At 50.9% G+C, this 25,563-nt stretch overlaps 1 protein-coding gene across 1 annotated transcript in view; it reads left to right on the forward strand.

The window, feature by feature from the left end:
• CPNE2 (copine 2) overlaps nt 1–25,563 on the forward strand; it is a 53,159-nt gene that overhangs the window by 19,355 nt on the left and 8,241 nt on the right. Inside the window, exons 3-13 of the mRNA XM_084294599.1 lie at nt 281–460; nt 3,972–4,046; nt 6,944–7,015; nt 11,874–11,957; nt 13,840–13,929; nt 14,266–14,364; nt 17,142–17,228; nt 17,503–17,562; nt 19,713–19,846; nt 20,386–20,440; nt 25,145–25,196. Coding sequence (XP_084150725.1) covers nt 281–460; nt 3,972–4,046; nt 6,944–7,015; nt 11,874–11,957; nt 13,840–13,929; nt 14,266–14,364; nt 17,142–17,228; nt 17,503–17,562; nt 19,713–19,846; nt 20,386–20,440; nt 25,145–25,196 — 988 coding nt within the window. The remainder of the gene's footprint in view (nt 1–280; nt 461–3,971; nt 4,047–6,943; nt 7,016–11,873; nt 11,958–13,839; nt 13,930–14,265; nt 14,365–17,141; nt 17,229–17,502; nt 17,563–19,712; nt 19,847–20,385; nt 20,441–25,144; nt 25,197–25,563) is intronic.

The following is a 25,563-nucleotide window of genomic DNA, read 5'->3' on the forward strand; positions in this document are numbered from 1 at the left end:
ATCTCCCTCTGGAAGGTTGTCTCTGAGGGCAGTGCCAAGTGTTTCTCATGGCAGTGGGCGGACATGGACATGAAGTCCGCGTGTCATATGGTTAATTATGTGTCTCAGGCTTGCAGGGTGTCCAAGCCAGGGTTGCTGTATTACTGCAACTCCTGCTGCCGCCAAAACACCTGAGAAGGTGCAGGAGGTGCAGGTTATCCTCCACCTGAAGTCAGAAGAGACATTGCAGGGACAAAGATGTGAGGTACAGATGTCTAAATGCCCCCTTTTTTCTTTGCAGCTCGACCGGACAGAGACAGCAGTGAATAACCTCAACCCAGCTTTCTCCAAGAAATTCATAGTCGACTACCACTTTGAAGAAGTGCAGAAGCTCAAATTTGCCCTGTTTGACCAGGACAAGTCAAGCATGCAGCTGTACGAGCATGACTTCCTGGGTGAATTTTCCTGCACGCTGGGCATGGTGAGTCTCTGATGTTCTTTCCCTGCCGCTCACTGTCCTCCAGCAAAGGGACCCCAAATCACAACAGCTGCAGGCAAGCTGGGGAGACAGAGATGCTTCTCTTCTCTACTATGAAGTTTGTTGGGTCCTTCCTGGCAAATAAAAAATTAAAAATATAAAAATTTGATTGCTTGTTGCACATTTTAGGTCAAAGTGTTCCATTTCAGGGCCATTGGTTACTTGCTCAAGTCTCAGCTGGTCATAGTATGGGCTTCTGCTGTTGACCGCAGAGAGAAATCAGATCCCTGGGAAAGGTGTGTGAGGGTGTTTGCACCCAGTTACCTTGGTCACCTGCACTGGAAGGTGTTGGAGATAACTGTTTCTTACCAAGGGTTAATAGTAACAGCCCTGATCACCAGCTGGGATTTGGACTTGGGAAACTTCCATATGTTTAAAGTTAGGATACATTGCAGTCTACCTTCATATCTATTTTTTTTTTTTTTTTTTTTTTGCAAAGCTTTTGTAATAAAAATTACTGCTTTTTTTCTGTTTGAGAAGAAAGCATTCAGAAAACACAACCTTGGCGTTGTGAAGGAAATCATATCTCCTCTGTAGCATGTTGGTGCAGCAATGTTGTCTTTGTGTTCTTGTGGAAGAGCTTTCAGGACACACGCTGTTTATAAGTCTTTGGAAGGTCTTTGCATTCATGAGCCCAGACTCAGAATTACCAGCTAAATTCTCCAAACTTCTTTGTCTTCTGAGCATGCTCTGACTCAGAGGTGAGAAATGAGGGAGATTTTTCCGTTCTTTTTTAGCCTCCAGCTGCCTGGGGCTGCTGTGGTACCTGGCATGAACGTAGGGGCTGGGAGAAGCTGCCTCTTGTATGCTCGGTGCTGGGGGAAGCAGGCACTGCAGTAGGTGCGTTGGCACGGACAGCCAGCCCGAGGTGTCCAGGAAGGCTTATGAACGTGGTTGCTTTATTACACAGACTAATCTGGCACCAGATATGCCAAAGGGAGCTGAATAACTTTGTTATTGCCAGCTAAAGAACTTGTCAGAAGATCACTGACATTTACGGTCTGAGGTTTAACGTCGGTGTTTTTGGAAGAGCTCTGTGATGACCTAATTCTGATCCTGCAGAAATTAAGAAACAGCCCGGGCTGGTGCTCAGTGATAAAGGCCAAACCATGCAGCATTCATTTTCCTGTTGTTAGAATGCAGCCACCCCTGGTGTGGGACAGTTCAGCAGCGCTCATTGCGAGGGCCACAGTCTTGATGAACACTGCAAAAGGAGAAGAACTTAAGGACATAAGGAAACAGAGCTGGAACCTCACCGTTACTAATCCTACCTCTGCAGAAGTCCACAGAAGGAGAGAATCATCATCCATACGCACTGGGGAAGAGGGTGGAGGAGTCAGCCCCCTCTCTTCCTGCATGTGAGGTCTCCTAGAGGAGCCTAACTGCGTCTGGTGCTTTAAAAGGTGATGAGCTCGGTGCACCCCTCCGCTGGGGCAACAAAGGCAGATCTGCATGGCCCCACTGGCAGTGTGAGGTTCTGGCTCTAGTTGCATGCTGCCCAGCTCTCTTGAAATCATTTTGTGTCCTTTTCACCAAGAAGAGAACTCTGAACTTCTGTGACCTCACGGAAGTATTTGTGCTCTGCGGAAGAGAACTTGCCTTATGCACGTGCCCAGATTTTGATGAATTTTTGTGGCAGTTCTCATAAGTGATACATGAACTTCTTAGCGACCTGTAGTCCACAATGGGACACCAGCTTGGAACAGAGGGATCTTCTCACATTCCCATTTTCCCTGAAAGCCTCTGCCTGAAACATTTTTGTCTTCTCCCTGTGACCAGTGCAGCATCCCTGCATGGCAGAGCCCAGGGCAGAGGGGGGTGTGGGGAACCACAAGGATCTGGGAAGGAGAGGGGTGAAACAGGGAGGACTTGGGCTTGTGGGTTCAGCCACGCTGCTGTGGGGTTTCTGAAGTCTGTTTTTTATCTGGTGAGATGTTTTCCTAAGCCCACCTGTTTTTGAGGCACGTGCAGCTGTTAGAAGGGAAGGAGAGCAGTCTTGGGCAGCAGTAACCTGCCTCTGATGAACTGCACAATGAGCACCTGACTTTCCAGTTTTGAGTTTGCATCAGAGCCCTGTCAGATCAGCTGGATTGTTTTACTGCAGCTAATTAGGTCTGTGGCGAGATTTAAAAGGATGTTTGGATTGCTTGGGGGCCTGTAATGACCTCTGTGGCTGAGTGAAACCTTAGGAGGGATCAAATTGCAGGCTGCTTGGTGTCCATGGTAGCTTCTTGCCAGGGTTGCAAAGAAATCTTATGCCACAGCAAGGCACAAGCATCTAGCTATGTTATATGGTGATTCGTGTATGTTTTTGGAGCAAAAGCACCAGGATATGGCTGGATTGACGATTCCACCATAACTTGAGGAGCTCCAGTGCTGCTAGCCATGATGGGAAGGGGTTTTGTCTCAAAATTGCAAAAAAGGGAGGGGAAAAAAAGCATTTCTGGAGAGCTATAGGAAGAATCCAAGTGTGGCTGAGTCACCTGGATGGTGGTAGCAAGAAGCTAAGCCATTTCATTCATTCATTTTTATTTATCTATTGCTGACTGTGGTATAGGACCAAGGTGGGGCTGCACTTTTTAAATTGTAACCCATAGATTTTGAAGGGGGCCCTGGTAGGTGTGGGAGAAGACCATGGCTGGTTCCAGCAGGTTGCAGTTTGTTGTATGGGGGTCTGCATCCCATGTGAAAGACTTACAGGGTCCCCAAATCTGAAGACACCTAAAAGTCATTGAGCTGGGAAAATCGCAAGGGGTTTAATTCAGCTCCCAGAAGCTTCTTACAAGGCAGAGCTGAAGGGGGAAATGCCTGGGGGGGTGTGGGCACCACCCCCTGTGCCTTGCTGTGCAGCCCGTAAGTTTAGGAGGATGCTCGGGGAGAGCATCTGGCTTGTATCGTGGTTTCTCCATGGAAACATGCCCTGGAAGCAAGTTGCTGGCAGGGATCATGTTAGCTGAAAAAAGATTCCGTTTGTGGCTGAAGGGAGTGTTTAATGCAGTGTTTGAAAGGATGAGTTGTGATTGTGCTTGGGACAAATCACAGTAGGTCTGGCTTGGTGAGATCTCACTGATTCGCACCGCGCAAGCACCTGGTCTGTGGGTTAAACAGGGGGGTTGGCATTGCAGGGGCTGCTCCAGCCTCTTGTGCTGCTGCTGCTCCACACTGTTCAAAGGCCACCTAATGCGCTATGGACTCGGTGGTGTTTTGGGGTTGCTGCATCCCAGTCTGTGCCATGGGGCTCTTTTGACCTGGGAAGAGCCAAGCTTCATTCAGGTGCCTCCAGTGATGGTGGCAGCATTGACAACATCATGGTCATCTCTGAACGTGACATCTTATTTTTTTATTGCTGTGAATGCTTAATGTGAATTAACCAACATGAGCAATGATCAGTTGCTTATGAGTCTGCTTTTGATCACTCGTACAATCATGACTTTGTTTTCTTTGTCTTCTCTAGATTGTCTCCAGCAAGAAAATAACAAGAACTCTCCTTCTGGGGAATGGCAAGCCAGCTGGGAAAGGGATGATAACGGTACAGTAACTCATTTACCTTACCTACAGAGTGTTTAAATACACGTTATAAACCAGGGATGATGCAAGACTCTGAGGGGCCCAGGATGCTGCAGTTTGTGCCACAAACTTTTTTTCTTTCATCTCCCACTTTCCTGCCCACCTCTGGTCTGTTTGGAGGATGAGGTATTTGGGCCAGGGACCATCTCATCCAGTCTCTGTCTGGTGTCCAGCTCTGTGAGACTTTGATCTGTATTTTGGTCTCTGTGCACTAAAATAAAAATAAATAAATCTGGAGAAGTACAAAGTAAATAGATATCGTTGTTTATTATCTTGTACATAATGCCTGTTCAGACCTCCCCATAGCAGATGGAGGTAAAAGGGCTGAATTCTTTGCTGACAATCAATGGTTTTGTTTGTAGGCAGATGATAGGAGTTATGCCGTTAGCAACAAGTCTCATAGCAACAGCCTCTGCTCCTGCTGCAGACCCCTTCGGGCAGTGGCATTCCCACTGCAGATCTATTTAGTGATTTATTTATTTATTTGTTTGAAGAAAAGGCTAAATTTAGGCTCATTTCCCTTATGCCACGTCTCCCATCATTTTCGTTTGCTTCTTCATCACAGTTTTTGTTAGACTTGCAGCAGAGCAGCAAAGGCATGGAAGAAAAGGCCAGCCAAGAGTTAAAGCACAGTCAGGGTTTAAAAGCACTGAAAGGATTTAAAAGCAGTTTGAAAGACCAGGAACTGGCTGCTGCAAGGGCATCTCCACTGCTGTTTGCTCTAGAGACTGGGAAGATGCTATTAGCTTTTCTCTCTTAATTGCTGCAGTTAATTTTTAAATGCAAGAGGGAAAGCCACAGCAAAGCTCTTATGGTACCCACTGCCAGTGTGCCTTCCTCAGGAGTGGGCTCTTGCCACCCCGTGCTTGAATGGGAGAGACTGGAGCAGATGGAAAGTTCCCAATCACGTTCAAAGTTGCCCACTTTAAAGAAGGAACCTTCTGATCTGTCCATTAATGCATCATTACAATGAAGGGGTCTGAGATGTCTGCTTCGTTTTGCGCCATTGGTATAAATCTTTGATTATTTTTAATTATTTATTTATTTTTGCCTCTGCTAAAACCAGGTGATGCAAACAGGCTGTGGTGGCTGGTATGTGCTGGAAGGACCTTGTCCTCGTAGCCTGGCACCATGCTGGAGAGCTTTTTTCAAATTTCCATTTTTTTAAATGCTGCACACAAATGTCATTGAGGGGTGAATGCAACAATAGTACCTTGGCTTGATTACTGGGATTGAGTGAGGGTCCTGAGGTTTAAATAGTTGGGAAAAATCCCAAAGCATGTCACTGTGCTTATAGGAATTGTTATCAAGGTCTGTCCACCAGACAAAGTAGTGGGGATGTTCTTATTGTCCAAGGGGAGATGCCACAGCGTACCCATTTGTTCTGCACAGCCTGGCTTTTCCTTGGCCTCTGATGATCCCCAAAAAGCAGGGACTCCACACTGGGTCTGCTTTTGATGGGAGTGTCATCTGCAAAGGGCAACCTCCATCTGCTTCCCTACAGCTCTGATCCCTTAAATATGCGCACCCTCCAAGGACTGGGTGGAAGAGAAGACCGATGCTCTGGCTCTGTTAAAGTGAATGGAGAACAATCTGCCTTTCTGCAAACAATGTCCTTAAAGAAATCCAACCCAACAGTCAGCCTTCTGAATACAACGCCCTTAAGGAAATACAAACTTATTGGGTGTGTGGGAAAGAGAGCCCCTTTTGGAGCCTGCCCCGAGCTTCTTGTGCTCATGGCATCTCACGGGGCTGAGGCTGGCTGGTGTGGGAGCAGCACATCCCTGCCCTGATCCACGCGGAGTCACCTTCCCCTCCTCAGCTGGGAACTTGAGGCTGTGCCTGCAGAGCTGTGTCCTCGTGTGGGGCAGGGGGAATTCTGGTGGCAAGCAGATCCTCCAGGGACTGAGCAGAGTGGTCTCTGCTGGGCAGGCTGTGATTCCAGGGCCGTGACTGCCTCCTCGGCTCCTCACGTTCCCCACCTCCCATTAGTGTGAATAACCCTCTGATTGCTCATTCTGAAGAAAATTGTCCCCTTGATTTCACTGCGTTTTTGTAAAGGCCCAGCTGTAATTATGCTGCGTGGCCAGTGAAGGACAGCCTCCCTGAGATCCAGTGCAGGCAGCGCCCCGGGGAGGGGAAAATGTCCTCACTGTGCTCCTGGGGGGTCCCCAGCTCCTCAGGCTGGGGGTGCTGAGGGACACGGGCACAGCCACGGCTCAGGTCCATGGGGAGGAGAAGGGGGACAGGAGGCAGGAGGTGGAGAGCAGATGTTCAGTCAGGACAGAGCCTTGGGAAGAAACTGAAATGATTCAGAAAACGGCTGCTAACAGAAATGAATAAACGTGTGGGGTTTTTTGGTTTTTGTGTGTTCTTTTTTTTTTTTTTTTTTTTTTTTTTGTTATAAACATTCCCTTTCTTAAAATACCAAGAGACTCATTAGACCGTGTTCCAGACAAAACCAGCCCACTGGTCTTTGGCAGTCAAAGCCATTTTGTTGAAGCATGTGTGAGATAAGTGCCTTAAGCTGAAGTAAGCCAGGCTGCGCTTGTGCCTGCTGTAGATAGCAGGAGCCACGGTGGGGTCTCCATCCTTGGGCCATCTCTTGCTGGAGTCTTCATTGTGGGTGATGGTGCAAGGATATGGTGCCACCAGGATTACCCCGAGGGCAGAGACATGGGCACACCATGGTGTGTGTGATCTTCATTAGATCTTCAAAAGCTCAGGAATGGGTTTTGTAGGAGTTGCACAGTTATCTCCAGCATGTGTGTCCTCACGTGCTGGATTCTTCTCTGGCTTTTGGCTTGCTGTTCACTGACTTCACGCTGAAAATGAACACAGCTTCCCTTTGTCTTTCAGATAGCTGCCCAAGAGCTCTCTGACAACAGGGTGATTACTCTGAGCATGGCTGGCAGGAAACTGGATAAAAAGGTGAGTGGTGGTGTGTCGGAGGGTGCAAATGTTAAACTTCTGTCCTTCGTAGGCTGAGGGATCTGAGGAGACCTCTCCTTATGGGCATGGGGGTGTCAGAAAGTAGTCCCACAGCAGAAAGCAGGAGGCTGGGACTGAAGGTCTGGAGTCAAGTCCTGGCTGTGCCACTTGCTGCAGGGTAAGCCTGTGCCTCAGTTTCTGTGTTGCCATCATTTCACCTTCTTTGTGATGCACATTTAAATGGAAAGTTTCTGTGTGACACAGGGCCTGTGTCTTAGATAGTGTTTTAAGCTGAACTTATTACTTTACTGCCTGCTCTTTGGAAGTATCTCCTGACTGCTCTGACAGTTTTGATACCCATCAAATCAATAAGTGCTCCTGGCCTGTTGCCTTTAGTCCTCCTCAAAATTGAATGAATGTTTGTTTATATATCAAACAGTAGGGCCCATCTTTTCCAAGGAAGAAGCACTGACCTCATGGAGGTAGATAACGCAGGTGTTGGCTTTGGGTATGACACACAGGAAACTGTAAGCCTTTCTGAGCAGAGCAATCTGACCTTATTTACCAGGCAACCAGAGCAATTCTTCTTAAACCAGTTCTGTTGCTAAGCAATCGATGGGACTTCTTTTTTTCCCTCTTCGTAGTGGGAAAAATGCAGAGCTTGCATTGTTGGCGGGATGGCCCTTGGTTTTCAAACCACGGTAAAGCAAGTATTTAGGCAGAAGGGCATTTGCTGGGGCAGAAACTTTGGGTTGTTCAGTCCCGTTGTCCAAACCAGATGGATGCCCAGTTTATCTGAGTGTTTTTCCAAGCTATTGGGAGTGGCTGTTTTCTCTCCTTCCTACTTACCCTATGTAGTACTCTGCAGTGCAAGGAGCCAGATGCCCCTGCTTGAGGAATCCTCAAGTAAATTCATTTCCTAAGTGGGCTGAAAAATGTCACTGAGCTGGTGGCTTCCTATGAGATTTGGCTGAGAGTCAACCCCATGCATGTCAATGAAGAAATCTCTGTTGCAACAGTTTTCTTCCCGTGAAAAAGCCTCTGTTGTCTTTCAGAGCCAGGGATGAGATTTCATGGCAGGTTTGGTGCCATTCCTTCATGCTTCAGGGTCTCTTTGTGGCCATGGCCATTACGAAGAGCAGGGCCAAGGACCTGGGTCTTCACACAGCCTCCTTGCAGCACTGAAACTTCAGGCATATGTGCACTTCTCATATTGTCAATTTAATTGGTGGCATCACTTGCTCTTTTGGCAGGGGTTGCCTTTCTAACCTGGTTTCCAACCAGGTCCCTCTCCAGCTTCTTCAGATAGGGTAATATACGTCTGCCCTTCAGACCCATGGTCAAAAGACAAAAGTTCATCATCTGCCTGCAACACTGAAGGCAGTTTGTGATGTAGATGTGTTTGCACAGGAGTAAGGACTGCTAATAATTCCTTTCTGGGTCTCACTCCAGTTTATCAATAGACGTCAGCAAAAAGCTCCTTCCTCTGCTTCACCTCGGTGCCCACCTGACATTACCAAGAGCTGGATGGGCTTTCTTTGCTGGTGCCTATAGCACACAGCAGCATTGCAATGCTCAAAGTCCCAGTAATGGGCAAAGGATGTTGATGCCACTTTAGAACAGAAATGAAAATGATCTCGACGTGGAAAAGGAAATTGGACAAATCTCAATTTATTTTTAAGGAAATCCTGACATTTTCCATGATGTGGAAACCCAACTTTTCAGCCAGCTCTCTCCTCAGTGGCAGCACCCAATTTCCATCAGTCTCTCAGATCGGAAGCCCAGGTCTTTATCAGCATGAGTGAAGTTTTAAAAACCCTTCCCAGGCTGCAGTGAGCTTAGCTTCCCTTTCCCATCCTGCTCCCACTGGTCTTTCCTGCCCAGCGGTGTGTGATGAGGCCATGCATGCCCTGTTGAAGTTGTACAGGGAGCAGAAAGCCCTGGAGGCAGCGCTGCCCTGCACTGTGCTGCAGGGAAAGTGGCCTGGTGACCCATGAAATAAATCTTCCAAACAGCCACTGCCCTCATGCTAACTGTACCTTATGCTGCCTGTGCAAAACCCCAGCCCTGGCTTTTCAGGCTCGTGGTCTTGCTGAGAGAGCTTGGAAGGAGGTACGTTGTGTTGTGGTGCAGGGGATAAGTGTGTGTGAGAATGGCAGAAGCCTTCAAAATACAGTCCTGGACTGAAAGGAGCTGCTATTTGGCTGTAGAGAACTTGCTGATGTGGATGAGAACTTACTGGTTGTGGATGAAATGCCACCGTGAGAGCTGCGTTAAACAAGTATATAAGAAAGAACGGAGAAGCAGCAGCCAAGAAAAAACATGGGGATAAGGGACCAGACTGCAGCTGAGAGCATGGCACCCTGCGTGTGGCGGGGGCTGGAGGTCTCATGGGATTTCATCTTGCTGCATCTCAGCTGAACATCCCTTACCAGCAGCCATGCTGCAAACCAGACCTGTGTGCAGTGACCAACCTGGCCCCAGGACCTCTCTCAGGCCAAGGGCAAGTTCTCCCTGTCACACCCCCCTGGTTTGGCCAGGTGATGCTCCCTGCCTCGCTTTAAACAGCGAAGCTTCACAGTGGGAAAATACCAGCAGCAGAATCAGCCTGAGGCTTTTGTGCTTTGTGTGAGATTACTTCTTGGTAGAGTTTTAAGAGGAAGAAATTTGCAGAAGAGAAGGCATTTGTACCCAGGCTCAGCCCTGGTGATTCCCAGTCCTGTGGCCATTCATGACAGCACAGCTGTGGGGGCAAGAATAATTTTGCAGCATGGCTGTGGGAGGGCAAGTGCTGCAAGCCAGGACTGGTGCTGGAAGCTGTGTTTTGGGGAGCTGCATCCTGAGGAACCTGCATCTCTGCCCTCCTTGGCTGCGGTGAGCAAGACCCAGTTTGGATGATGTAGGTGCTTGGACCAGCTTGCAGATCGATCTGGTCTGCTGAGCTCTTTCAGTTGCTCAGTTTCTGTCTCCTGCCAGGCTTGCGTGGGTGAGATGTTGGTGGCTTTGACATTTTAAAATAGCAGTCCACAATCTTGTGGCTTGGAGGCATCTCCCACCCCGCTTCGAAAGGAGCAAGGCTGCCTGGGCTTGCAGACTGGGTTTTGCTGCTCCTGGCGCTGTGGGTAGGACCCCAGCGGGCATCCTCCCCTGCTCCCTGCTGCCATCTGAGCTGAAGCCTCCACCACCTCCCGTGGGCTCAGTGCCAAAGAAACCGCTTTGGGCTGCAGGTTAAGCCAGCGCAGGCAGGGACAGGGTCTAGGAGAATGGGTATGTATCAGTGGTTCTTTAATTCATCAGTGAAGCTTTGAAGCACCGAGTTCAGGCTCTGGCTAAGCATGCACGGAACTGCACCATAACCAATTCCTCTGCAGAAAGAATGGCTTGTTCTGCTTTCCTGCAAAAACGGTAGGAGAAAAATAGCATTGGAGCGCCTCCCTTCAAGCTTTTGCTCTTTGCTATTGACTTGCAGCAAATAATATAAAATAAAATGAAAGCAGTCATCAGAGGTGGCTGTGAGTTTTGACTACAGCACGTTACAGTTTCTCCAAGCCAAAATGCTTTGCAGTGATTTACATTTCCAGCTGGCTTTGGAAACAGGATTTGGATAGAAATGCTAACGGGTTTTCCTCTGGGGCTGTGCTTGAGCCTGCAGCCACACCAGCTGCTGCCTCCTGGGATGGGACCCCCCTGTGTCCAGGTGTACCCTCAGCCCTCTGCATCCCTTCTCCATCACCTGGAAGCCCAGAGGGTCCCTGCCAAAACCCATAGGAAGAAGTTCCTCCAACTGTTTCAGGATTCAGGCAGCCACCTCCATCTGGGAGAAAACCCAGCTGAAACGGCTGTAGTTCTCAGTAAATAGGAAATAATTTGGAATATTTTGGGTTGGGTTCACTTTTAGCCACATCCTAGTTGTTTTTTTTCTGAATGGGAACAAAGTTCTGCTTGCAAGCGCTGGGGCTCCTCTCATGAGTGCTGCCTGCGCCGCCCGCTTGTGCTGCTCTTGGATCTCTGCCCGCCAACAGAAGTTGCCCCCATGCAGATGCCCAGCGGGGAAGTGTGCTTGTGTTTCTCCTACACCAGCAGCCCTTTATCAGGGGAATATCTAAGGAGGTGCTGGCAGGAAAGCAAACACACGCTGGCTGAAGTCTGCGTATCTCAGAGGGTGTTGCATGATCTCTGTCAACACCCGTGCAGCTTACTCCTTAAAGATTTGCTCTGCTCATGCCTTCCTGCTGTGTGTAGGAGGGTTCCCCCTCCTACACCCCCGACACTTGTGCACTTCATAATTGCGTTTTTGCTTTGAAGCTCTGGATGTTTTTCTAACCCAAACACAGCTGCCTCCCAGCTGGGGCTGTTTTCCAGGGCACTGGTGCCCAGAGAGCGTGCCAGGGATGGGCTCCCGTGAGCAAAGTCCCACGGGCACGCTCCTGGGCACGGAGCTGCCCACTGCAGGAATGCCAAGACACTGCGTGAACTTCGACAGGATCTGCATATCCAGAGCACAAACATTTGTGGAATTGGCATCCCCATGGACCACTCACGCTGGGGATGCAGAGGGAGGCTGGAAGGCACACCCAGCCCTCCCCTCCCTGCGATGGGACCTCTCCTGAGCACTTTGGTACTCAGTCAGCATTGTGTGTACAGCTCGTACAGAAATAACCATTGTTATTTCTTGGCTGCAAGAGTTTGTAAAGGTTTTTGCAGTGTTGCTGTGCTGGGGAAGACAGAGGTGGGTGTTTAAGGAGATTCTTCAAACTGGCCTATGCGCACGCTTTTTGACTGGTTTACAGAAAAAATGATGGGGGAGGAGTTCTCTCTTGCAAATCCCTGTGTAACCTGTCCTGTTGTTCTTCCCCAGGATCTGTTTGGAAAGTCAGACCCCTTCTTGGAGTTTTATAAACCCGGTGACGATGGGAAGTGGATGCTGGTACACAGAACAGAGGTAAGCACTACTCCAGCCTGAGCTTCTGAAACACCACAATCCTGAAATCAACTTCTTTTACCCTTTATGGCATTATCTCATAAATCACTGATAAAGTTGTGTGGGATCCTGGGAGTGTCCTTTAAGGGTCTTGCTAGGTTTTCTTTAAGTGATGGGGCAGGGAAGGAGATGTTGCCTGCCTTACAGGTGCTCCAGCAGCCTCCTCCTACTAGCCAAGCATAAAGCATTGCCCTCGTGCCAGACAAGCAGCTTCATGTTTTGAGACCAGGTGCAAAGAAAGGTTTCTTCTTCTTGCAGCTTCGGGTGTATGAACGTAATCAGCTGTTAGCCTGAGGCTGCCGTTTGTCATGCCAGAAGGGAGGTGTCTGTCTGGGAAGGATTAGTGCTCTCATTACAGCCTGTTATTTAAGAGAAGGTGCGAACGCCCAGCTGGGTGCTTGCGGTGGAGGAGCAGGATCCTCCTGCACGCCCACCCTTGGGACCTGGCGGCTGGCAGCATATGGGCACCACATCCCGTGCCTGCCTCCCTGTGTGGGCTTCCTGCTCTCCCAGCCTCCTGGAGGAGGTGTTTACAAATTCTCTACTAAACTGTGCTCGCAGTGTCAGGTTTGTTCCCGGTCTGCCTGTAAAATAAAAGCCTGTTGCAAGCCCTGCGTGGTTATTTGCTATCTCTGTCCTGCAGCAGCAGGGACAGACCTGCTCCTCACCTGGTTGAGCAGAAACCTGAAGGCTTTGGAGAGAGCAGAGGGCTGCTCTCACCTGCTGGCAAAGCTTCCTGCATGTGTCTGGCATACTGGGGCTGTGTGTTTGTTCCATAACACAAACACATGCCTCAGCAAGGAGCCTGGCATCGCCTTGTCTCTGCCTGACGCATGTCCCTGCGCTTCCTTAGCTCCAGCTGCAGAGCAACAAGGTCCTGTACAGGCAGGTCCCCTGCTCCAGCTGCCCCCATGTGTGCTTTGGCACAGAGCAAGGTTGCTCTGTGGTCTTCCTTTTTTTTTTCCCCTTTTCCTTTGAGCCAGGCTGCCTCTGCAATACTGTACTGTGGGCACAGCCCTGCAGAGCAAGGAGATGAGGTGTTGAGTACAGCCTGTGCAAAGGCATGTCTTGGGAGAGGAAGGGGCTGGAGGGTTTTTCCATCATAGTAGTGGCCTTTGCACCTCTTCATCAGGCATCTGACTTGGATCACAGTGTATAAATCACCTGCCTGTCTCTTCCACCCTTGCAGTTGTTGTTACAATTCATGTTCCCCGCTTTTCCCCATTAAAAATGTATTAAAACAGCTTCATGGTGCAAATATTGTTGCTGGTGCTTCAATAACTGCTGTCCTGAAAAGTCTGCCAAGCCTGTATTTCTGGGCACCTCTGAGCTTTGTGCCCCTGAAATTCACATGAATCTTTCTTTTTGAGCAAGGCACCTTTGTGAAGGTGACTTTTCACGTGCCCTTCAAGCATCTCTGATGTCTACAGCACATGCAGTTTGCTAGCACGCCCGGTTTCCACCGAGCAGTTGCATTCTCTTAGTAAATGTCAAAAAGCATCAATTCCATTTCTCCAGCTCAGGCAGCAGATGTGACAGAGAGGAGGCGAGATCCGGGCGTGCCAAGGGCCGTTCAGCTTTCCTGGCTGGCTGTGCTGTCCCACTGCTCTGTCTCCTCAGTGGACAGACCCTGGGTGGGTGCAGTGGTGGCAACCAACAGTCAGCAACGGCTGGGGTGAGGGATGCAGAGTCAGGTTTAGAAGCCCACTGGTTCTAAAGTTTGAGATGTGGCTTTCTGCAGCTCATGTGGGACAGAGTCAGGGTCTCTTGGGAATGTCTCCTGCTTTTTGCCTGTCTCCTGTTTCACTCACTGTAACCACATCCCTCCATCCCCACCCTGCAGGTGATCAAGTACACGCTGGACCCCGTCTGGAAGCCGTTCACTGTGCCTTTAGTGTCACTCTGTGATGGGGACGTGGAGAAGCTGATAAAGGTAATGGCCGCATTTTTGGCATGTGTCATGATGGGATCCATTGTTAAACGTCTAAAACCCCATGGGTTGCTTATTAAAAGAACAATAACAACAACAAAAGCAACAAAACCCCAAAAACAAAACAGAAAAAATCTCCCTTGGAGGTCTCCAAAGCAGGGGAGGAGGGAACCTTAAATGTCCCTGCAGAGGTGAGAACATTGGAGGGCTGTGGCTGTCTTGTGCCGCAGCACGGAGGAAGAGGATGCCAGCCCGTGGGCAGAGCAGGGGGACTCCGTGCCCTCGTAGCAGGGGTGTATTCACTGCGTCTGAGGCTGGCTCGTGCTCCTTCTGCCGCAGGTCATGTGTTACGACTACGACAGTGATGGGGGACATGACTTCATCGGGGAGTTTCAGACCTCAGTGGCCAGGATGTGTGAAGCCCAGGATGCCTTTCCAGTAAGTGCCATCACGTTTTATGGGCAGAACAAGGCAGCGACAGCAGAGGGGCAGCTCCTTGGAGGTAGATTTTGCTGCTTGCACCGAGACCGTCAGCCTGTTCTGGGGTCCAGGGAGGCTCAGAGGAGTGGAGAAACCTATTTATTCTCCCACCGACACCATGAATAACTCAGGCCACTGTTGTAGCTGAGCTATCTGAGTTACAGAGCATGAAGGCAGTCTTGTCTGAAAATCTGAGATACCTGAAGCAGCATCTGTGGCTTGGGGGATGCCCTGTGATTTGGGGGGCCAGAGTGAGAGGGGGTTCCTGCCTTAGCAGCACTGCACACTGTGCAGGGGAGATTTTGTCTGCTGCAGGGACAGCCTGGCCCCAGGAGGCAGGGACAGCTGCCAGGGGTTTTGTGGCAAAAAGCTGTCTCCATCTTCCCGGTGAAATGCTGGCCAGCAGCCTCTGCAGATGCCACCTGATTCAAGGCATGTCATGCAGGGTTCTGAATAGACGGTGTTTTCCACTGCAGTCATAGCTAGGACTACAGAAATAGGAGGTCTTGGCTGGGAAGTAGGTATATGTAAAATAACGCACAGTATAATTAGAAAAGTTAATTAGTTTTCTGGGAAAAGTAATGGCTGGGACACTGAGGCACAGAGGCATGAAGTGTCCTGTCCGAGACCACACGAGCTGATGGAGCCAGAGCAAATTTTTGAATTTGAGAGGATTTGGGAGCCGTTTTTTCACTGTACGTGCCACCTGCAGCCTAGCAATAAAATCTTTTCTCGCCATTGGACCCTGGGAGACGCTGGTCACAGCAGAGTTAAGCTCTCCTTGCTGCGTGCTTGTGCCGCCGTGCCTCTGTGCACGTGCCCGAGCGTGTGGCGTGGGTGCAGCTGGGGACGTGGGGACGAGCTCCTTCTCTCTGCCTCTTCCCCTTGGGTGGCTCGGCTGTTGCTGCCTCTCTTGTGTAACTCCCAGTGCCTCCGGGGGCAGCATCTGGGCAGCGATGAAGGCTGCGTGGGGAAAGGCCAGGCGCCCTCCATCCCCGCTCCATCTGCGCCCCTGCTGACGCTGCTGCGCTGGGCTGAGCTGCCAGGGCCTCTGGCAGAGGAAGCTGCTTCCAAAGCAAGCAGCCACTGCTCGTCAGCACTGGGTACCGCACTCCAGCACCCCTTCTCCCCGAGGCGGCTCCTTGTGAGCTGTCTCATCCTTTCATCTGGCCACACTGATGGGGGTAAATATGGAAACAGGAGCAGAGGGATGCTCTTGCTGCAGACAAGGCACTGCACGTTTGCAGATGGGAATAAGAAGAGAGCTCGCGTCCCCTCCGCTGCCGTACCCTCCCTCTATTTCTGCCGATAGTGGCCAGGGCAGGCTGCATTAGACAGTAGCTATCACCCCTCCTGCCTCAAGGCTTTTCTGTCTTCCTAGTTTTCCCCTTGTTGTGCCTGGAAAATGCCTCTGGCTCCAAGCTGCTGTAGCCCCAGGCAGTTGCAGGCTGTGGCTGACTCCAGGACAGAGGGTTGGTGAGGACCTCCTTGCTGAGGACCTCCAATACTGGGATGGTTCTGTGGTCAGGAGGCAGCAGCAAAATGCCTGTATTTATTGTAGGGAGTTGAATGGATTGCAGGGAGCCATGAATTCTCAGCTCTGAGATATGGAGGGAAAAATGCTGTTTGCAGTGTGCACATTGTCAGCTTCTTTCAGACCCACTCTCCAGGCTGAGGTCTCCTGCTCTACTGAATCCCCCAGGGCCTGGCCACTTCCCCTGTCAGCTGGTGCTGCTCCTACTGTAGGCTTGTCAGCAGCATTCAGTTACTTGATTTCTGCCCTAGAGGGTTTTTTTTTTTGTTTGTTTGTTTTGTTAATGTTAGTTCTTGTTGGTTTTTTTCTTGGGCATGCTGGTATTTGACCTATGCTGCGACATGAGATGGCTGAAATACTCAGCCAAATATGCCTTTATTTATACACGCTGCCGGAGCTGCAGTGCATCAGGCAGCTGAGTTTTGAGCCTGTTTGTAAGAGGCTCCGTCTGCTTTTCCCGACTGGCTGGAAGCTGCCCAGCAGTGCTTCTTCTCTCCCCATCCCTTGCAGTCCCATCCCTTCGCTGGTCACACATTCCCCTGCATGGTGGCAGTCCCTGGCCTGCCTGTGGTGCTGGGGTTTGGTGGTTACATCCAGGCTCCATCCATCACTGCCATGAATCTCCGTACACGCTGAGAGTAGATGGAGAAGGACAGATCCAGGGCACCTGCCCTGGTGCTGAAGACACCCAGCACCTGCTTGGAGCCCGTCCCTTCTCTGGGCCCTGGCTGCGGGGGCTGCAGGGGTTCCTCTGCGACAGGCACCGGTGGGGCGGTTGCTGTGGATGTCAGATGTTGGGGGCTCACCTACTTCTGTCCCTGTGCACACATTTTCCTTTCCTTTCCTTCCCCAAAGGCCTCCTAAGACACACAGTGCTGGGCTTTGGGTGACGGCTCCTCTCTGCCCCTGCTGCAGGTGACTCCCACCTTAGAGTGGTCGTTTGCTGCTGTTAACCCACCCCCAGAAAGGAAAATCCCCTTCCCACAGGGATCCTGTGCCTCGGTTTTCTTTGCTAAAAAGCAGCAGCTCACTGTAGTTCATTCATGTGAGCACTTTGAAACACACGGAGGGAAGGAGCCTGGCAGGATATGGCCGCTGCAGAAGGGGAAGTGGTTTGCAGCATCACCATCATGTAGCATTTGCGTCCACCTGGGACAGCCCAGCACTGCTTTCACACCAGCGTCCATCTCCTGTCTTACAGCTAGAACTAGAGTGCATTAACCCGAAAAAGCAAAAGAAGAAGAAGAATTACAAGAACTCTGGGATCATCATTGTCAAGTCCTGCAAGGTGAGCACAACGCTGGGATGTTTCATTCTGCTCCTTGGCAGGGACTTTATATTGCACTGAGCTCCCCCATCCCTTCTGTTTCCAGTGCTCTTGCATTTCCAAGTGTGCATCTTATAGAGCATGAACAAAAGGGCAATTTTCTTTCTACTTGGGCTTCTCTCCCCTTAGAGCACAATTTGCACCCCTGTGCAAATTGTCTCTCTTGTGCCGGGTCAAGTCTTTTTCCTGCAATGGTGAGGATTGCTGAAACACGCTTCTTTTTGCTTTCTTTCAGATAACCAGAGATTTCTCCTTCCTAGACTATATCCTGGGAGGCTGCCAGCTGATGTTCACTGTAAGGACTTCTGCTGCTCTTTTTCCAGTAGTGGTAACAAATAGGTCATGGTCAAAACTGTGAAGGGAGGTGCTGCAGGAGGCTCTGCCAAGGCAGGCGTGAAATAAAGCGCACAGGAAGCTGCCCTTGAGCCAGGCGAACCACAGAGCCGAATCCTGCTGGCTTGGCTGGGTGTGGTTTCACAGCAAGGATGAGCTGCCTCGTTTCGCTGTTAAGCCATGTGGCTTTGGGGTACCACGATGCTCAAGGTGCATCACGGCCTGCTGGTGCTCAGGAATATTGCTGAAGATCAGAGTCCTACAAAGTTCTCACCAAGTTGTACCAACATATTTCCCCATTACTGGTTTTAACTAGCATCCAGATTTTTGAGCAAGGTCTCCATATTTTGAACCCTGCTCAGAGGCTTTGGGCTGTTAGCGAGACACTGTGTCTTTATTTTTTTTTTTTTTGAGTTCCACCCTCACTTGATCTGGAACCACGATGGTTTGTCAGGAGTAGTTAAATGAGGACGTTAACAACCCCAAGTGAAACCACCACAAAAAAAAAGTGCTCTTGTTTTTTTTTTTTTTTTACCCCACTAGCTTTCTAATTTCTGAAAACTTTCCTGATTCAGTATCCAGAGTGCTCTGGGCACGCACAGTAATTTCAATTTTTATTTTGTTGTCTTGTCTCAAAACATGGTGGGGAGAGGAGGAGGAGGAGGAAGAGTTGCCATAGAAACAGGAACAAGTGTGAGAGCTCTTTATGTGCCATTCTGCTGCTGTGAACCGAGGTCTCCGTGCTGAAGAGTGAATAGAAAGGGAAAATCATTAAGTTTATTGGTAGCACAGAGCTCTTGCGTAAATTAGTCTGAATGCTGAAATTGCCCCTCCCTGTTTTAAGATCTGCTGGTAACGGGGGCACTGGGTTTCTCCCCTTCCCAAGGCATCTGTTTGGATCTTTGCCCTCCTGGGTGGGTTTTGATGTGTTGAGCAGTGCGTGCAGTGAGGTCCTGGTACACCCGCAGGGACAAAGCTGCTGCATGCACCCTTGCCGTTTGGGAAGGCAGCTGGTGTCAGGAAGTGCCTCAGTTTCCCTCTTGTTCTCTGTTTTATTGAAAGCAGCACTTTCCATTCCTCCAGCTGCACCAGGGCAGGTGTTAGGGCAGTGAGCTGTGACTCTAACGTGCCTGCTGAAGAAGTCAGGTTTTACCAGGCTTTTTTTCATGTTCCTCTGCCTCCATCCTGCTGGGACGAGCACAGGGAGGGCAGTGGCTGCTGGGACCATTCCCAGCCCCACAAGCAGAGCAGCAGCTGCCCCAGTACCGAAGGAGATGTCTCATCTTCCCCAGCCCTGGCTTGGACCCAGCCGTCCGCGGCTGCAAGCCCAGGAGCTGAGTCTTCCCTCTCTCGTTACAGATACGGAGCAAAATCCAGTGCAAATCCCCTGAGCTCAATTTAGCCACCATGGTTATTTATATTTTTTTTTCCTATTTGCTCTACAAACAAGGCAAACGCAGTTACACCGTCTGCTCGTCTCTTCCTCGCTCTTTCCTCCAAGTCATTTCAAATCTGGTGGCTCGTTACCTCACCGCATTTGACCAGATTTAACTGGGTCCGAGATCTCGGATACGCATTCCTACATGTGTCTTTAAATAGCATGGAGGAGGGAGAAATACGAGTGCTTTGCTGACAAAGCAGCATCTCAGCCTGCATTGCACCCAGGGGAAGCACCGTGTACAGCAGCTGCAGGGAAAGTCCCCCTCAGGGTTGCTTTGAGATCCAACAAATCCCAGGCAGCCCTGGCCACTTCGGTGTCCATGGGGCTATTTGTTCCCTGAGCTTAGTGCCCAGGAGATGGGCAATGACAGTCCCAGGCATGAGCCCTAGAAGTGGTGGAGGCTTGCTTCAGGAGCAGGAGCTGCTCTGGGACACCTTGTCTGGGATGCTTGATGGTGAAAAGATCAGGTATCACAGTGGATTGCTTTGTCTACCCGGGTATTTCTTTTAGGGAAGAGCTGAATTTTGTTAAACTTTCTGAAGTTTGAGGTTTAGGTTGTGATGGGGCTGTGTCTGAACCTCATACAGTCCATTTGCAGTAGAGAATCAGTAGCTGTGTGTGTAGTGGTGACCAGTAACAGAGGGTGGCTCTGTGCTTCTCTCGCACCTCAGGTTGGGATTGACTTCACAGCCTCCAACGGGAACCCGCGAGACCCCTCCTCTTTGCACTATATCAACCCCATGGGAACAAACGAATACCTGTCAGCTATCTGGGCTGTCGGGCAGATCATCCAGGACTACGACTCGTAAGCACTGTGCCCTTTGGGCTCCCCTCTTGTTTTCCATACATTTCCCTGGTTCCCCAAAGGGAACCAGCAGCTTTTCACCTGCTTCCATGGCTTGACTTCCCACCCCCAAAGCAGGCGTAAATATTGCCTTGCTTTTGAAAAGCTCCTTAAGAGAAAATTGCCTCACACATCGAGACGCAGACGCTGTGAGGAGGAGAGCATGTAAGGACAGTTTCTCCTCTCTCCCCATCACCACTGTCGAGCATGATGATGTTCAAGCAGCTGCGGCGCATCCTCCGCTCGGTGCGGCTGGTGACCACTCACCCGCTGTGTTAGCACAAAGGCAGATGTCCCCAGCTCGCTGACATTTGCTGCTGGCTGCTGCTTTGTCCCAGCCACATTTTTAGCCTCCAGAGTTGGCTGCACAGCAGGTGCTTTCACTGGAGCTGGCGGGATGGGGAGGCTGTTGGTTTGCAGAGGAGCGTGCCTTCAGCAAAAGCCGCGCGAGCATCCTTTGTGCACGTGTTCGCCAGTATGTTTTCTTCTTCTCTTTTCAGAGACAAAATGTTTCCTGCTCTGGGATTCGGTGCCCAGCTCCCACCGGACTGGAAGGTAACGTGCAACAGCAATCCACGTGTTTGAAACATGTTTGTCCTGAGGGCAGGAGCAGAGCTGGAGCAGCAGCAGGGTGCAGGCTACACTCAGGCTCGCAGGGAGAGATGTGGCAGTGCAGGTGGGCAGTGAGGCAGGGATGGAGCACAGGCAGCCAGGCCCTCCGAGCCAGGCTGGAGCTAAGGCAGCAGCTCCCTGGCACTGGCGGGCAGTCAGCTGTTGATCATTTTGCTGGCAGGAGGTGCCCAGAGCCACCGCTGACCCCCTCTGTGGGGAGTTCCTTTCCTCTGACACTTTCCCAACACCTTTCTTCAGCCCCAGAGCCCACTCATCTTCTCCTTTGTGTCTGCAGAGCGCTTCGCACTGCAGAGCCCTGGTACTTCATGGGGTGCTGGGTGCAGTGGGGCACACGGAGGGGTGGCTTTGGGCAGCTCCAGCTGTCCCCAGGTGTGATGTACGGCCTTGGTTTTCCCACAACGCAGCTGAAAAGCTGCTCTGGGACACAGCAGTGTTTCCCCTACTGGCTGGGTCTTTTGACTGCTCTTGGTGCATGTTACTTCTGCTTGTTGCTGAGAAGTCCCCAGCTCGTGGTGCAGTGCTGGGGTTGATCCAAGAGCCTTTTTTTTTTGTCTCCTTTGCGGCAGGAGGGGAGCACTGCTCCGGGCTGAGCAGAGCAGGGCACGTACATCACAAGCAGCTGGGCAGAGGGGAGCTCTGCGCTGCCGGCCTTTGGGGCTGGGGATGTTTTCCCCCTCAGGCCTGCTCAACACCTCCTGCTCCTGCATCCCACATCTTCCCCAGGGAGAAGGACCATTGTGGGGGTCACTTTTAATCCATGCAGAGGCCCCACAGCACCGGTCCAGCACCTCTCATCACAGCCACCAGCACGGTGGCTCCCACCCAACCACCACCTTTCTTCGCACCCTCGGCTGGCTGTGACCGCAGGGCAGATCCCAGCAGCTCTCGTGTTTTCACCATCTCAACCCAGGCTCTCGGATCTCCCAGCAGCCCAAAGCCCTGCAACTCAAGCGGGAGCTGTTACTGGTTGCCACTCACGAGAGGCCATCCTTCCCTGCACAAACTGGAGCTGATTCATCCCCCTCGGCCGTGAAATGCCTCTGGTCTGTCATTTCACCAGTTTCTGCGGGAAAATCTTGGTGAGCAGCTTCCAAGGAACAACAGTTGTCAGCTGTCAACTGGGGATTTATTGTTTGTGGGGAGAAATGGAAATGGAAAACGCAGACGGGCTGGAAGGAGCCTGGCAACCTAGGCTGCAGTGTGCAGGGGGAATGGGTCGGTCATCTCACCGAGTGTCCTGCTGGGTGGAAACTGCGCTGCTGGGCTGCAGCCCTGGGCATGAGCAGGGCCTGGGGCATTAGGTGAAGCTGTAAGGCAGGGGGAAGGACCCTGAGCAAGGCAGGGAGAGCAGGTCTGTGCCCCACAGGGACTTCTGGTTGCTGCCTGTGAGCCCGTGAGCCTGGAAATTGTCTGTCCCGTCAGGAACTCATCTCACATTCGCAGTGGAGGCTGTCGGCACCGGGGCCAGGCACAGCTGCCCCAGCAGCCTGGCTCGGGGACAACATTTACCTGCCTTGTGTTGGGGACAGCCTCCCCAGTGCCCGTCCCTCCAGTCCCTGGCTCGTTCAGCCTCTGGGCCCCACATGCCTCCCCTCTTGGCTCTGCTCCGTCCCCATTGCCTTGTCTGGGACGCGTGTCCCAGGGGTAAACTCACACATTTGGGGATTTTGGCAGATGAGGCTCATGGGGTACCATCGAAGCCCAAATTGCTGCTCTCGTTGAAACACAAGATTGGTGTTCGGCAAGCACTCGGTGGGAGCTCTGCAGCTGATCCCCTGGGGTCACAGCACCTTGTCCTGGCAGCGGGTACAACTCGGCCGTGCTGACCGATGGGCGCTGTACACAACAGGCGAGGGTAAAAATGGGGAAGATCATTAGAGATAAGAGTCGTATAAATCGCGCTTTGTTCCCGTTGCGCTCTTGTTGCCATGGCACTGCCAAATGCTTTCAAAGAACCGGTCGGAGTGAGATATTTTGCACACAAAAGTCTCGTTGGAAATGTCAAAGAACATCTTGCAATGTAACAGCTCTGTAAAGAGCCTCGAGCAATTTCCCAGTAGGAAGCAGGAGAAGGAAGCAGATGGGTTTTGGTTGCTGTGGGATGAGGCAAAGGCAAGGAGGCCCTGGAGGGGCTGATGCTTAAAATCAGAGCCCCACCGGCTGCCCTGTTCTCCTCCTGCCTGGGCTTGGGCACATCCGCGGTTCCTGGTGAGAAAAGATGGAGCAGAAGAGGGCACAGCTGGGCTGCAGGTGCACATCTCACCCTTTGGAGCTGCTGCAAAGAGTTTCTTCCTGTTGGGAAAGGTCCCCCTGTTGTTGGTGACCTGTGGGCTCTGTATGTGTTTAATTGTGATCCGCAGGAACTAGCCTACAAAGTATTGAGCTGAATAGGGAATGAGTTTTTTGGGTGGGGGGGGTTGTTGTTTTCAAGCTGTCTTGTTGAATTTTCTAGCAGAGATATATATAATCTGTAAAAACTCCAGAGGAGGTTTGGAAACATTTCTGCCATGCAGGGAGTCTGCTCTGTAGATAATGCAGCAAAAAGTGAGGAAAGCAGCCCCAAACCATTTCGTTGGTGCTTAAGAGAAAGAGAAAACCCTCTTTTTCAGTTGCAAAACATGGAAATATTTTTTGCTTACCTGGTCTATAAATACCTATATGACAGAATTTTGAACGTCTTCTAAAAAAAATACAGTGGGCCCTTTATAACTGAAAATCCACAAATCTGAAGTAGGACATATTGCCCAAAATTAAGGCTTCCACCAGAAATGGTGTGTGAAAAACAAGTCATGCATTTGAGAACATGTCTCTAGCACTCGAGTTACTTATTGGCATGAATGGGAGCGTTGCTGGTTCTGCTCAACAGGCATGGAGATACCCAAGCAGGCTGTTAACATTGGCTGGTACGGCAGCTCATCAGCTTTGCAGCGCAGAAGAGTTTTAGTCTGACCTACTTTTGTTTGTTTGTTGTTTCCCACCCCGTGGTGCCTTGCAAAAATAGTTTCTGCTGCTTTCAACACAATGCCCAGTATAATTGGAAAGTCTGAATCAGATGCGTGCTGCTTTCCAGTCTCGGGAGGACTTGGGCTTCACACGGTGCTGTAGAGGACATTCATTCTGCCAGCGTTATGAGTACGCATGTCCTGAAGCAATCCCCTGGCTGAGAACCTCAACAAACCACCACCCTTGTGAGAGGAAGAAAATAATCCTTGTTTTGTAACTCCAGCACGAACAGAGTGAGAGCTTTTTGTTTGGGAGTCCTTGAGCCAGTAGGCTGAAATCCCAAATCATGCCTTCAACGTCCAGAGGTGCTGAAAGAAGGAGCTGCGTGTCCTCGGTGCTGCTGAGAGTCCGTTCACTCCTTAATGTGCCTGAAATGCAGGTGGTAGCAGCGTGAGGAATGCCTAAACCCCCTGATCTGATGATTCTTCCCCAAGCAAACAGCTGACCCACACCAACCCCGGCAAGGTTTCTGCTGGAGCTCAGGAGTCCTGAGCCTCTTTTGCACCTCAGTCACTGAACCACGCTTGTCTTTGGTGGCAGCGATGGGTTCAGAGTGACCATTCCCCATTTTTTTTTGTGGTTTCTGTCTGCAGGCTCTTTCCATGGAGGGCTCCATGATTTCCAGTCAGTGCTGCTGTTTGGTTCCTCTGGCTGGGCTGATGCACCAAGCCAGGGTGTGCTGGGCTATCTGCTGTCACCAGTGTCCCGCAGGACCTCCTCCTAAGAGCATCTCCCTCAGCTTGGGAGGAGGTGATGGAAAACCTGGAGGCTCTCGCACCTGCATTGGACAAAGGATGGTTTCATGGTCGATGAAAACCAACCCAGTCTGTGCTGGGCCTTGCTGTGTTCATGTCACCTCTCCCGTGTGTTCCTGTCACCTCTCCTGTGCTGCCTTTCACCCCTGTGACAACCCAGGTCATGAAGCTGGGCATCTGCTGGCTTTGTCACTGCAGCTGATGTGCCAGCTCAGGTCTTCAAGCCAGCTTGCTCTGCGGCTGCCTGAGTGCTGGGGTGGGCACAGGGAAAGAGGCAGGAGGTTCTGCTGGGAGGGCTGGCACCTGCACAGGATGAGGGACAGGGTGCTGGCAGCACCTGAAAGGTGCCAATCCTGCATTCAGAGGCCAAATGAGCAGTTTGTAGGGCTCTTCCTTCAGTGCAGGGCAAAAGGTCCTCCCTCCCACTCTGCCGTGTCACTTGCCAGGAGGTGGAGAGCCAGGTTGCTGCCAGAACTGGGGTTGCCTGTGATGTTAATTGAGATTTTATAACATGCAATAGGATGAAGTCATTTTTCCTAGTGAACAGTGAGCAGCCAGCGGGGAAGCCAAGCGGAGAAACCTGCTGTCACAGCTGTAAAGGAACTGATGGGATAATCTGAGGTGGATCCACGATGGGGTGTGGAGGCTCACAGGAACCAGTCCATCCTCAGATATTACTCAGTCCTGACCACGTTCATCTGCTCTGCTCCTGGTTTTGTTGCAAAGGGCTGGGAAGCATTGCTGGCCCCTCAGGATGAACTCTACCACATCTGCAGCACTTGTGTGACTGCTGCGTTGGCTAAACTGGCAGAGAGCATCCTGTTCTGCACTCATCACCGTGTTAATTCAGGTCTTTTCTTCTCCACAGGTATCCCACGAGTTTGCCATTAACTTCAATCCCACCAACCCGTTCTGTTCAGGTGAGCACCTGCCAGCCCTTTATGTGCCTTCAGCGTCTTCTGCCTTTCCTCTGCATTTCTCTGGTAACGTGTCTCAGGAGTTTTTCGAGGTCTGTTCAGAGACAGCCTCTAACGGTGAAGCAGAGTAAGTAATAAGGGTGCACTCAACAGAAAGCAGAGAAAATTTGGGGGTGTGTAGGAGGTCCCAGGGTAAAATGCAACTGGATTCAGACAGCGTAAAAATACGCCTTCGTTCTGCTGTCTGATGTGTCCTACCAGCCGTCTGCTCCTACAGCAAGCCCGTGAGAAACACAAGGGCTGTTTAGCAGATGGGGAATTCGGACTTAACGCTTCTGTATCTCATTTAGCAACTGCAAGCTGATCGTAG

This window comes from Netta rufina, assembly GCF_964035555.1.
Source record: "Netta rufina genome assembly, chromosome: 13".
Classification (NCBI taxonomy): Eukaryota; Metazoa; Chordata; class Aves; order Anseriformes; family Anatidae; genus Netta; species Netta rufina.